Genomic DNA, 12,701 nt, shown 5'->3' with positions numbered 1-12,701 from the left:
CAAAACTTGGCCGCACTACTTCAGAGTTTTGAGGAATGAGCGACATGTTCTTGTCCCTCAGTCAGAAAATTCGGAAGAAATTATGTTTGAGCGCCCGCTTATGCAGGGCAAATGCACGCCTAAAGGGGCGGGGTTCAAACATAATTGCCAATCATAAGATTGGGGTTATGATACAAGGGCTTCAACTAGGTTGTGGAAAAGGAATTTCCCCATAGCGTTTATTGCAATGTCTCGTTCCCTTCATCTCAGGGAACCGAGGTTACATGTGTAACCGGAGACGTTTTCAGGGTGCGCACCCCGGTGTCAAGTTTCAACACATTCAAAATACAGTAGGATATTGAAATGAATAAATGTGTATATTTCCATCCTGTTGTTTTAGTATTTATATATCACCCCTTATTTATTTTAGATACAGTTCCTATATATTGTTATTTAGACAGGGCAAATGTACTTTTTATCAGAACTATTTTTATTATGTATCACATTTTAATTGGGATATAATTTATTACAGCTGACAGTTACGTGAACAAACAAGGTTTGAACATCAACTGTAACAAGATCAAATTGAAATTCACAGCTTTTTAACAGTTCTGTGTACAAATTTGAAAGCTGTTTATTGGATTGATACAGGTAAACATAATATTATCCGACTACGCATTACTTTACGGAGAGTTTACAACCTACTAGTTAAGTCTTGCCTTAAGAACAGGTGGTGCAACCAAATTAAGCACTGACTTAGTTACAAACTAACTAGTAGTTGCTAAGCCCTAAGTGTGAACTTTACATCCCAGCTTACATGAGACCTTATGCACAGCTGGTGCAACCCTACCCAGTTGGATACAAGTATGCCTATAATTGCAAAAATGCCTGAGAAATTGAGTTATTTCTGAAAAGTTCTAGCATCTTTTGTTTGCAGGTGGCAATTGGTTTGATATTTTGTGATCTATGCAATGAACTTCACACTTTTTTTAAATGTGGTTTAAGTGTCCAAATACTTGTTAGGTGCCACTATATCCACTGTTTTTCACTAATATATCCTAACTGAGCATCACAGCACAGAGTTCTACTTCAAATAAGCATCTCACTTGTAAAGTACCACTGTATTTCTTGCTGTCAGAGAATGAGATCTCACTGACTCTGAGACTCGTGTTAGAGGTAAACATCTCCTCCCCCGCTGCGCTGGCTGCAGAACAGCATCTCCAGAGTGCGGAGCAGAGGAAAATGGAGTCTGATTGAATGTGAGAGCAGGCGGAAGAAAGGCAGCAGCAGCAGCAGCAGTAGTGAGAGGGTGTGTGCTCTTATGAGCTGAACTCCACTGCTGCAGTCTGGGCATCAATTTTGTATAGACGTTGAGTGCAGTGCATTCGCAAACGTTAGGGCTGAGACTTCCCTCATACTGTTGACTATGGAGAGCAGCTCGCGACGGCCACAGAGTGATGGGGGCGGATATGTGCTGTCTCTATAGGCATGTCAGATTCTAGTGCAGCGCTGCTCAGCTGCAAGGTAGGGATAGTTCGCTCTCTTTCGTTCTTTCTCTGCAATTGATCTCTGTCACTCTCCCTCTCTTTCTCACTTGCTCTCTTTTATTGCTCGCTCACTTATTTTCTCTCTCTCTCTCTCTCTCTCTCTCTCTCTCTCTCTCTCTCTCTCTTACATTTTCACTCCATGTGATTCTGTAATCAATCAGTGCTGCTTTGGTGGAGTGAATGAATTTTGCATGCATTCTTCCTGGGTCATAGTCTATTAATATCCTCATGTAAGTCTTTTTATATGAATAAATTATTTTCAGTCAGATGCATGCCTAGCTTTTTGCCCATATATGACTGAGCATAGACTCGTCAAATGCTTTTAGTTGCATTTATTGTTTAATTGATACAGAAGACATGTATTACCTTATTAAGACTGTTAGTCTCTCTCTCTCTCTCTCTCTCTCTCTCTCTCTCTCTCTCTCTCTCTCTCTCTCTCTATCTTGCAGATGAGTTCACCCACCATGTTCACTAGTGAAAGTGTGCAGTTGTTACTTTAAGGGGCTATTTCTATCTAATCTAACCCATGTAATTAGTCTTGCTGGTGTAGCATAATGTATTTAGGTTGATTCAGTGATGTTAAATAACATTTTGACTTGAATAAAACCAGTTAATTCACTTTTAGAATAATAATAATTATTATTATTACTTTTTAAGGTACAAGGGCTGTCACTGGGGTGGCACCCTCAAGGGGACAGTTTTTGCACCTCTAATTCAAATTTACACTCCTAATAAAGTGCCCAATGTGGTCATCTGCTGTTGTAGCCCATCCGCCTCAAGGTTCGACGTGTTGTGCATTCTGAGATGCTATTCTGCTCACTACAATTGTACAGAGTGGTTATCTGAGTTCCCATAGCCTTTCTGTCAGCTCGAACCAGTCTGGCCATTCTCTGTTGACCTCTCTCATCAACAAGGCATTTCCGTCCACAGAACTGCCACTAACTGGATATTTTTGCTTTTTGGCACCATTCTGAGTAAACTCTAAAGACTGTTGTGTGTGAAAATCCCAGGAGATCAGCAGTTACAGAAATGCTCAAACCAGCCTGTCTGGCACCAAAAATCATGCCATGCTAAGAATCACTGAGATGAGAGCTGTGTCTGAAAACTGGAAAATGCTGACTTCAGAGGCTGTATATGGAGGCAGAATGAAAATAAGATGCCATTCAAACTGTTCTGAGATGAGTTTCCTTAAGAGTTCCATTCATTCAAAAATACTGTTACTTTAGCATGTTTACTATATTAAAGGTGCTGTAAGCGATTTTTTCATGGAAAGGTAGGCAAAAAAATTTACTACTTCCTGAAAGATATTAATTAAATAAGTGTTGTGAGATATTTCACTGGTCTCTGTGACAGCTCTAGACTCTGTAAACAGGATCCAAAAATGTGTCCGTGGGCCGCGGACACATTCTGTGACGCTTTCTGACTGTCAGTCATTTTTCGTGTACTCATTGTATTGTAGTTTCAACTAATTATTGAGGCATAATTTAATTATGCCATGTTGCTCATAACAGTTGTCAGTTGAGGGCGCTATTTTGCTGCTGTTGTTTTTGACAACCATTTCTGGTCAAAATTCAATTAAAATAAATTCAATTTCAAAAATGTATTTCGGTCCTCAAGTACAATTTTTGATAATAAATTAAAATATACATTCAGTCTCAAAGCTCATTTTGGTATCTTTGGAGTGCAGGATTTTGGAAAGGGGGTGTGGCTAATCCAATGGTTTTGCTTGTGGGAATTATAGAATGGCAAAAATCGCTTACAGTACATTTAACACCATATTTCTTTAGTAATAACATGATTAATTGCATAAATCCACAAAAAAACATGATTACTAAAATATTGCTATAGTAAAACCATAGTTCCCTATCTGTCACTCACTCAATGTTGTGTTGATGTAGTGACACTAGGGGTCACCCTTGGGAGCCCGAAACACCTCTGGTCTTTGAAAAAAACCGAACATACGGGTATAAAAGGAGCTGGTATGCAACCACTCATTCAGATTTTCTCTTCGGCGCCGAATGGTCGATGCTCACTGAGCTGAATTCTCACGGCTGTCCATTCACCTCTGCTGGATCTGAAGGTGCATTTCAGCGGCTTTTCTCCCTCTGCACAGGTGCACTGCAGAGAACGCCCCTGGGCGCTTCGGCAGAAATAAAAGAGTATATTGTAAAAAAAGAGTATATTTCTCTAAAAGAGTGGCACACACGGAACGTCTTTTTAAAGATGCCCTTCCGTTTGTGTGTTATTCCTGGTTGCGGTCGTTATCTCTTGCCTTCTGATGGTCACGATCACTCTCTTTCGTGTCTGGGCGTTACCCACGCGGAGACATCGTTCATGGATGGCTCATGTCCTCATTGCGAGAACATGACCATGGCAACGTTGCGGTCGCGGCTTGCCTTCGTGAGAAAGCAAGCCACCCCAGTGACTCCCCGCCTCGGTCCTTTTACCTACGGGTATGAGGCCAGCGCGGCAAGCACTGGGGGCGATTTGGGGACCTCAATGGGACAGCCTCCGCCGGGTATCCCCCCACGGACCTCCCATTTCCCAGCATGCTTGTCTGCCCCGATCAGGCTTCCAGATGAGTCCGCCAGCTCGTCTCAGGGCGAGTTCGACGTCTTGTTCGGAGCCTGCGAAGGTGATGAGCTCTCGAGCGCAGCATCGGAGAGTGGGCTCGTCCAGTTGGATGCGGAAGCCTCAGCTGGGCTTCCCCCCTCGGGTACGGTCGCCCAGTCACAGGCTGACGCAGAGATGACGGACATGCTTTCCCAGGCAGCCGCAAGCGTCGGGCTAGAGTGGAACCCTCCGCTCTCCCCTGAACCCTCGCGGCTCGATTATTGGTTCCATGCCCTGCCCCAGTTCCTTTCTTCCGGGAAGTGCACGAGGAACTGACAAGGTCGTGGGAGGCACCTTTGACTGCCCGGTCCCGATCTTTCAGCTCCCCTGCCCTCACTACCCTTGATGGTGGGGCGGCCAAGGGGTATTCAGTGATCCCCGGTGGATAAGGCGCTCGCGGTGCACCTATGCCCGCAGGGCACCGCCACCTGGCGCGGGCGCCCGAAGCTCCCATCCAGGGCCTGTAGGTTTATGTCATCCCTGACGGCCAAGGCCTATGGTGCCGCTGGAAAAGCCGCCTCTGCCCTGCACGCCATGGCTCTCCTGCAAGTCCACAAAGCCAGGGCGCTAAAGGAACTGCACAAGGGTAGTTCCAACCCGGAATTGATGCAGGAGCTGCGCTCGGCGACCGACCTTGCCCTCCGGGCGACGAAGGTCACGACGTGGTCTCTCGGGCGGGCGATGTCCACCTTGGTGGTCCAGGAGCGCCACCTTTGGCTCAACCTGGTCGAGATGGGAGAGGCCGACAAGGCACGGTTCCTTGATGCCACCATTTCCCAGGTTGGCCTGTTTGGCGATGGGCCCAGCAGTTCTCGGCGTTGAAGCAGCAGACAGAAGCTATCCAACACATCCTGCCCCGACGCGGCTCAAGATCCCGCACCCCGTCTACTTGTCTCCAAGGGCGTCCTCCTACGGTGACTGCACTGGCTCTGCCGCAGGCCGCCCCCGTGGCCCGGCCCCGGTGTGGAGCCCACTGCAGGTTTGGCACTCCAGCGGCGGCCTCCCAGCCCCTGCGCGCCCAGCTGTGGCACAAATCTGCCCCTGATGTGACAGTCTCCATGGGTCACGAAGACAAACCTCTTCCTCCCCCTTTCCAGGCTGTTCCGGGGTGGTCACAAGGAGACAGGTAAGTGCTTCGATGTCCCTGAACTCAGAACGGGCACGACGTGGCACCTCAGGCTCCGCCCCACCCGCCGGTATGTCCGACGAGATTGTCCCCTTGGTCCCCCTCACCCGGAGCTTGGACGCGTTGCTTGCGCTTTCCAACCAGTCGCGATGGCTGATCCGGACTATGCGATTCACCTTCACCTCGGTGAAGGGCGAGAATGCCGCTATCTTGTGCGTGGAAATCGCTACCCTCCTGCGGAAGGGTGCGATAGAGCCTGTCCCTCTGTCTGAGATGAAGAAGGTTTTACAGCCCCTACTTCATTGTACCAATTGCACCTCTGGTCTCCAAAGACCAGAGGTTTTTTTTGGGCTCCCAAGAGTGACCCCTAATGTCACTACATTGACACAACGTCTCATTCCATCCATCAGAGAACAGAGGTTACGAAAGTAACCAGGACATTCATTTTCCCTAGTTTAAACCTTTCTCCATGACCTTCACAGTGACCAAATCACTGCGAGGAAGTCAACCTTTATTTATTTTTTATTATTTAAAGGAAATCTTAAAATTGGAGACAGGAAACAAGTTTTGAAATCTGTTTTAAAAAAAACAAACTTATTTTAGGTACATAATTCTACCCTATCGCTTGTGTAATCTTAAGCATTTCCACAAAAAAACTTTAACCTAAAAATGTGCTTCATGTGGTAACATCTAAATTAACTGGTTTTATTCAAGTAAATAATTTCCGGCCCCGCCTGCTGGCAGGTCATCCCCACCTCTTTGGACCTGGGAGGGTGACAAGGGGAGAGAAAAAACAACAACAACAACAAAAAAAAAAAAAAACAAGAGGGAAAGACCAACACAGAGCGACAGCGGGAGAGAGAGTAGAGAGAGAGAAAAAAAAACGTACTCGCTGGTTCTCCGATATGCCGTAGCCTGGTCCTCAGCCACTCCTCCACCCTCTAGTAGACGACAGCCGCACCTTCCTGGGCAGATCGGAGGCAGTCCTCCAGCCCCTTTCGGACGGAACGCCCCGCCGCATTTTCGGTGGACGGAAGGGGTCTCCCCCAGGTGGTCGGCCAGGATCTCCTCCCCACTCACGATCGGTGGTCCTCTCTCAACCCTCAGCATTTTAGCAGCTTGTAGGGGTCTCCTCCGCCCCTGGTAGCGGCCCTGACCGCTCCAGGCGGTCAGCTAGGAGCCCCTCCTCCCCTCGCGGTCAGCGGCCGTTCCTCTGCTCTCAGGCAGCCGGGCTCCTCCGTCCCCCTGGCGGATGGCCACGGCTGCTCCGTTGGGGTGGATGATAGTGGCGAGGACTCTACTATGGTGCATCCCTCCTCCTTCCCGGGTTTTGATGTGTTTTTAGCCATTTTTTGAAAGTGAGTCAGCTTCACGGATGGAGTTGGGAAGGTCATACCACCAACGTGGTATAATGAAGCCGAAAGTCCGGGAAACTATTTTGATGCCTCTTTGTGTTGGTACAACAAGGCGATGTTCCTTAGCCGACCGCAGGCTTCTAGTGGGCTCTGCAGAAATGATTTTAGGTATGCACATGTGGCTTTCAGATGTAAAAGTGAAAGAGGAGATTTAGAGTAAAAAAAGGGCTTACATTTTGATCTGTTTCTCACACACATCTATCATATTGCTTCTGAAGATATGGATTTAACCACTGGAGTCATATGGATTACTTTCATTTTCCCTTCCATTTTTGAAGCTACAAAGGTCTGATCACCATTCACTTGCATTGTATAGACCCTAGAATCTCAGACCCTGTACAGAGCTGAGATATTCTTTTAAAAATCTTTATTTGTGTTCTGCAGAAGAAAGAAAGTCATACATATCTGGGATGGCATGAGGGTGAATAAATGATGAGAGAATTTTCATTTTTGGGTGAACTATCCCTTTAAATAAAACCGGTTTATTTAGATGTTACCACATAAAGCACATTTTTAGGTTACCTGACAAAACATTTTTACAGTGTAAGAAAAACATATACGGTTGCAAGCTGTTGATATGTCATGGTAGTCGAGAATCACACCTTTTCTTGTGTTAGAATGGATAATGCAGAGATGGACTGCTTGGGCTTTATAACCAATCAACATAGCTTTCCTTTCTGATATTGGTTGTATTGTTGTAACAGAATGCAAAAACTGCACCATTGTATCTCTTTATTTCATCGTATGTCTATGCATGTGTGTTTGAATGATGAATGTTGTTGTTTCTTGTGGACTCCCACCCACCCAGACCCCTCTCTCTCTCTGCACTCTCCGTACCAAAATCAGGTTCACTCCTTCCAAACATATTTCCATGCTGTTCATTTTAAACATTGCAGCAGGCATTCAGGAGACTGTGAATCAGATTCTGACAAAATGAATGAAAATTGGGCATGAAAGTAAGAGAATGAATGACTGTTATCTAACAAGCCATTTGGAGGTTCATTGAATTGATGCCCGCTTTTGGTTGTGTGCTGCTATTGCTGAGTTACGCAACAAATTGTAAGTATGAATGTTGGCAGCCCTGCATTTAACTTAAGTAATTGCCTCCAGCGACGCACAGTACTTGAAAGAAAATGCTAAATACAATGCCTTTATACACTAGTAAAGTGACTGCTGAAAAATTAAGTGTTAAGGGTTGCTAAATATATAGTGGGGTCCAAAGGTTTGATACCACATTGAAAATCATAAAGCTTGAAGCTGGAAATAAGCTTATGGATATTTAATCATTTTAAACAAATAAACTGATGTAAAATGAATGAGAAAATATGGAAGATTCTGCACTCTTTCTAGGTCACTAATCAAATGTAAACAAATTTATGATATTAACAATGTTAACTCCTTTGTACAAAAGGTCAGATTTCCATGTTTCCACTGAAGCACACAAGATGGTCTTTAGGACATTATCGAATCATGCTGGAATAGTTTTGCACAAACTTTTGGAGTCCATGCCAGGTCTAATGCATGCTGTGATTACAGAATGGTGGACATACCAAACAGGAAACTATGGAATTCATGTTAAATGATCAGTTCAACTTTTCACTTAATTTTAAGTAAAATGTTTGTTAGATTAGAAAAATGCAAAACACAAGCATTTTTACCAGTGAGTTCTGGACCCCATTGTGTGTATTAAGGGGATATTGTGAAAAATAATGCTTAAGGATGCTATGTTGCTGACGACATACACATTTAAAAAAAACGCAGACTTTACAGTAGACTTCTTTATAGTGATATGCCCGGCTGTTGGGGTCATGCAGCATTATTCTCCTTACATAAGCAATGTACACAACCTTTTCTGGGATGGTTAGAATGTGTGTTGTAAGTGGAATATCAGATGAGGTGTTGTGGAAACACTCTTAGCAGATGAGGTCGCCTTGTATTGTGTCTTTTAAAGGATTACATTACTCTATCGATCCAGATACTGAGCGAAAAATTGCTTAGTCTGTAAGGTCATCTGAAAAAGTTAATGTACACTGTGTGTATGGAATACAAAATTTGTGTGTTGTCAAAGACATGGCCTTGTGCATTTAACAGCATTTTGTAAACTATTTTAAACAGTATCAATTATTTTATAATAATTATGCACGTAGCTTTATGACTAATATTAATCGAGAGACTACATGTAATATTTAAAATTACTTTGTCACACAGCAGGATAAAATCCATGCATTAACTACCTAATTGCAGTTATATCTGTTTTGTTTTAATACGTGTCCACATTAAGGAGAACTTAATTAAGTTTCATTGTTACTTTCTGTGGTTTTCATTTGTTTGTAAATGATCTGTCTACCTCTTATTGCTTACACATTACCTCGCTCTATCCTTTCTTTCATTTATTCTTGGTAACTCTGAAAGTTTGTTCAGGATTTCTTTGTGATGGAGATCCCTCCCCCAGCAGAGCTGCCTTTTAATTAATATGTTCATTTAGATGGGAGGTATATTTTAATTGCACATTCGAATCTTAGCTTAGCCAGTGTCTGCTTAATTATTCTTTGTCTCCTCCGATGGTGGAAGCTGCAGACGCCTGCACCCTGCGGCTGCCTTTGATATTTAAATGATATCTTCACTGTAGTCTGGATTTGTGGATGTGGATGTGGATGTGGGGGGGGGTGGAGAAGAAGCAGGTTTTGATGGGTGAGGGATAAAGAGATCACTGTTACATTTCCTCAACCCAAAATTCACAAAAACAGTGGAGTGCTTTAAGACCAGATATGTTGTAATACAGAGTTAAAGGGTTAGTTCACCCAAAAATGAAAATTCTCTCATCATTTATTCACTAAAAGGATATAAAGGCAGCATAAAAGTAACCCATATGACTCCAGTGATTAAATCTGTCTTCAGAAGCGATATGATAAATCTGGGTGAAAACAGGTCAATATTCAAGTCCTTTTTTACTATCAATCTCTACTTTCACATTCTTCTTCTTTTGTTTTTGTTGATTTTATTTCTTAGAGCACATCGCCACCTACTGTGCAGGGAGAAGAATTTATATCAATTAAATATTGATCTGTTTCTCACCCACACTTATCATATCGCTTCTGAAGTTATGGATTTAACTACTGGACTTATATGGATTACTTTTATGCTGCCTTTATGTGCACTGTAAGGACAAGCAGAGCTGAAATATTCTTCAAAAATCTTTGTTAGTGTTCAGCAGAAGAAAGTAAGTCATACATATCTGGGATGGCATGAGGGTGAGTTAATGGGCATGAGGGTGAGTAAATGATGAAAGAATTTTCATTTTTGGATGAACTATCCCTTTAAATTTAGTACTCACTGAGGAATGATATTATGTCAGGCTTGCCTTTGACCAGTGTACATAAGATCTGCATTTAAAATTAGTTCAGGTACCATTTGGTTCTCTGTCTCTCTCTCTCTTCATCTAATTATATCCCCCCCCCCCCCCCCCCATATATGGCAGGGTTCAGCTGATTCCTACACGAGTAGACCATCGGATTCCGACCTGTCCCTGGAGGAGGACAAGGAGGCGTCTCGGCGTGAGGCCGAGCGCCAGGCCTTGCAGCAGCTCGAGAGAGCCAAGGTGCACTAACTTGAACAGTTACATGGTAATTTACTACACATCTTTATTTGCATTGACTCAGAGAAGTTTTTCTGCTTTGTTTTTGCAGATCAAGCCTGTGGCATTTGCAGTGAGAACCAATGTCAGCTACTGCGGGGCTCTAGATGAAGACTGTCCGGTTCAGGGTGCTGCCATCAACTTTGAAACCAAAGATTTTCTACATATAAAAGAGGTGTGATTTGTGCAATAACTGAAGGTCGTTTAAAGGAATTAAGTTTATGTTTGGTTTAGTGTTTGTTGATGCACTGAACACATTTTTTCCAATCATACAGAAATACAATAATGATTGGTGGATTGGGAGGCTAGTAAAAGAGGGGGCAGATATTGCCTTCATCCCAAGCCCTGTTAAACTGGAGGCCATGCGCATCAGGCAGGAACAGAAAGCAGCTCAGAGGTCTGACCTACAATCATATCATTGTTATTATCAATAGTCATTATTGAATGCTGTGCATTAAAGGAAGAGTTCACCCAAAAATGATTGAAAATGAAAAATTCTGTCATCATTTATGTTGTTCCACTCCAATGCCTTTCCAAACCCGCATGACTTTGTTTTTTCTGTAGAACACAAAATGAGAAATGTTGAAGAATGAACTGACTGGGGTGGGGTGTGTGTGTGTGTGTGTGTGTGTGTGGGGGGGGGGGGGGTGGTATAAGTAATTATTGACTTAAATGTCAGTTCTATTTAGGGTTGCCTCTTTTGAAGTTGTAAAATACATTTTCGGATGGTCCCTTACCACACCCTCCACAATTTTGGCATGACTTAGCACAATGTGTGGACTTTTCAGACAGTCCCCTACCCAATGTAGGCAAAATTTTCAACGTATATCAAGCTTAAATGAATGATCATTAAAGATTTTGCCATGACGTCATTGGACCAGCTTAAATACGAGACAAATATGTTCATCTTTAAATACGGGACGATCCCATATTTACAGGACTGGTGGCAACCCTAGTTCTATTGCCACATAAAAGTTCCGTATGTCTTCAGAAGACATGGAATATACCGCACAAGAAATATGGACCACTTTTATGATGAATTTTTTTTTTTTTTTCATTAACAATTTTTATTGATTCCAAACACAAACAACACATGAAAACACGGAATCAACTTTTATCAATATATGCCCCCCCCCACCCTCCCATCACCCAACATACATCCCAGTGGTCAGACACTGAATAACAACAGACACACAAATAAACAGATAGTTCAAAGAAAATACCCAATGACATAAAAAGACATAAAAAAATAAACCAAACAAAAAAGAAAAAGGATTCCACATATTAATTAATTACATAAATTCCAACCCAATTGTCCCTCTCCACTGCTCCTCCCCGTCAACCCTCCAGAAAGGCCAAATAAATGCCCCTCTTCCTGCCATAAGCACCCAAACTGCCCAGCCATCTATGTGACAACTCCTCAAATGCTGCCACTCTGCCCAACTCGGTGCATCTGGCGACTTCCATCCCTTAAGTATCACCTGCCGATCATCACGCAGGAAAGGACCCAGTTTTTTATATGCTTATTTATTATATTAATACCCACCCCATCACCTGCCCCGCCCGCCCCAATGTCTGGGGCAGAATAAAATCTGAGTGCCCAAGATCTCACAGATAAAACTCTGAACCCCCGACCAAAACACTTGAATCTTAGTACAGGACCAAAAAACATGGGCTATGTCCCCATCCTCCAACTGGCATCGCCAGCAAGTAGGTGTGTCTTTAAGGCCAAGCCTAAACAATCTAGAAGGAATCCAATAAAAACGATGCAGAATCTTAAATTGAATGAGGTGCACCCTTGCATCCCTAGACATAGACTTCACATTTTTAAAAATCCTACCCCATTCTCCATCTTCCAGTACTAAATTCAAGTCTCTCTCCCATAACTTCTTAAGAGATGTTAAAACCCCATCCCCTAGACTCTAAATTAGCCAGGAATAGTACGCTGAAGCTTCATGACCTTTTCTAAAAGCAGCAAGCACCATCTCAAGAGTGTCTGCCACTTTAGGGGGCTGTGTACTATAAAGGTGGTACAAAGTAGATGGCGCAGATGTAAGTACCTGAAGAATAGAGATCTGGGAATCCCAATCCGCTGTATAATATTTTTAAAGGATCTCAACGCTCCATTTTCATACAGGTCACCCAGCATAGTAACACCCTTCTCAATCCATTCTGTCCAGCAAAAAGGGGACTTGTTAATGTACAATTTAGGGTTTAACCAAATACTTGCAGCAACATTTACATAAATGTCCGAATTGAACACGCGAGAAACTTTTGTCCACACTAAATGCATGTGCGAGATAACGGGATGTGTCTTTACTTCTCTGGGCAGCTTGGTAGAAAGACTTTGCAATGGCAAGTTAGGGGCAAGGACCTCCTGCTCAATA

At 43.3% G+C, this 12,701-nt stretch overlaps 1 protein-coding gene across 2 annotated transcripts in view; it reads left to right on the top strand.

The window, feature by feature from the left end:
* The first annotated feature begins 1,224 nt into the window (after positions 1 to 1,224).
* The window catches only part of LOC127419613 (voltage-dependent L-type calcium channel subunit beta-4-like), a 35,579-nt gene continuing 24,102 nt past the window's right edge, over positions 1,225 to 12,701 (top strand). For both annotated transcript variants that reach the window (XM_051661148.1, XM_051661149.1), the window contains exons 1-4: positions 1,225 to 1,503; positions 10,159 to 10,278; positions 10,367 to 10,489; positions 10,590 to 10,711. In XM_051661148.1, the coding sequence (XP_051517108.1) occupies positions 1,468 to 1,503; positions 10,159 to 10,278; positions 10,367 to 10,489; positions 10,590 to 10,711 (401 nt within the window). In that variant the 5' untranslated portion in view covers positions 1,225 to 1,467. The remainder of the gene's footprint in view (positions 1,504 to 10,158; positions 10,279 to 10,366; positions 10,490 to 10,589; positions 10,712 to 12,701) is intronic.

Source organism: Myxocyprinus asiaticus, chromosome 29 (assembly GCF_019703515.2).
Source record: "Myxocyprinus asiaticus isolate MX2 ecotype Aquarium Trade chromosome 29, UBuf_Myxa_2, whole genome shotgun sequence".
NCBI classification, from domain to species: domain Eukaryota; kingdom Metazoa; phylum Chordata; class Actinopteri; order Cypriniformes; family Catostomidae; genus Myxocyprinus; species Myxocyprinus asiaticus.
The sequence above is the reverse complement of the archived record's forward strand: the minus strand, read 5'-3'. Positions and strand labels throughout refer to the sequence as shown.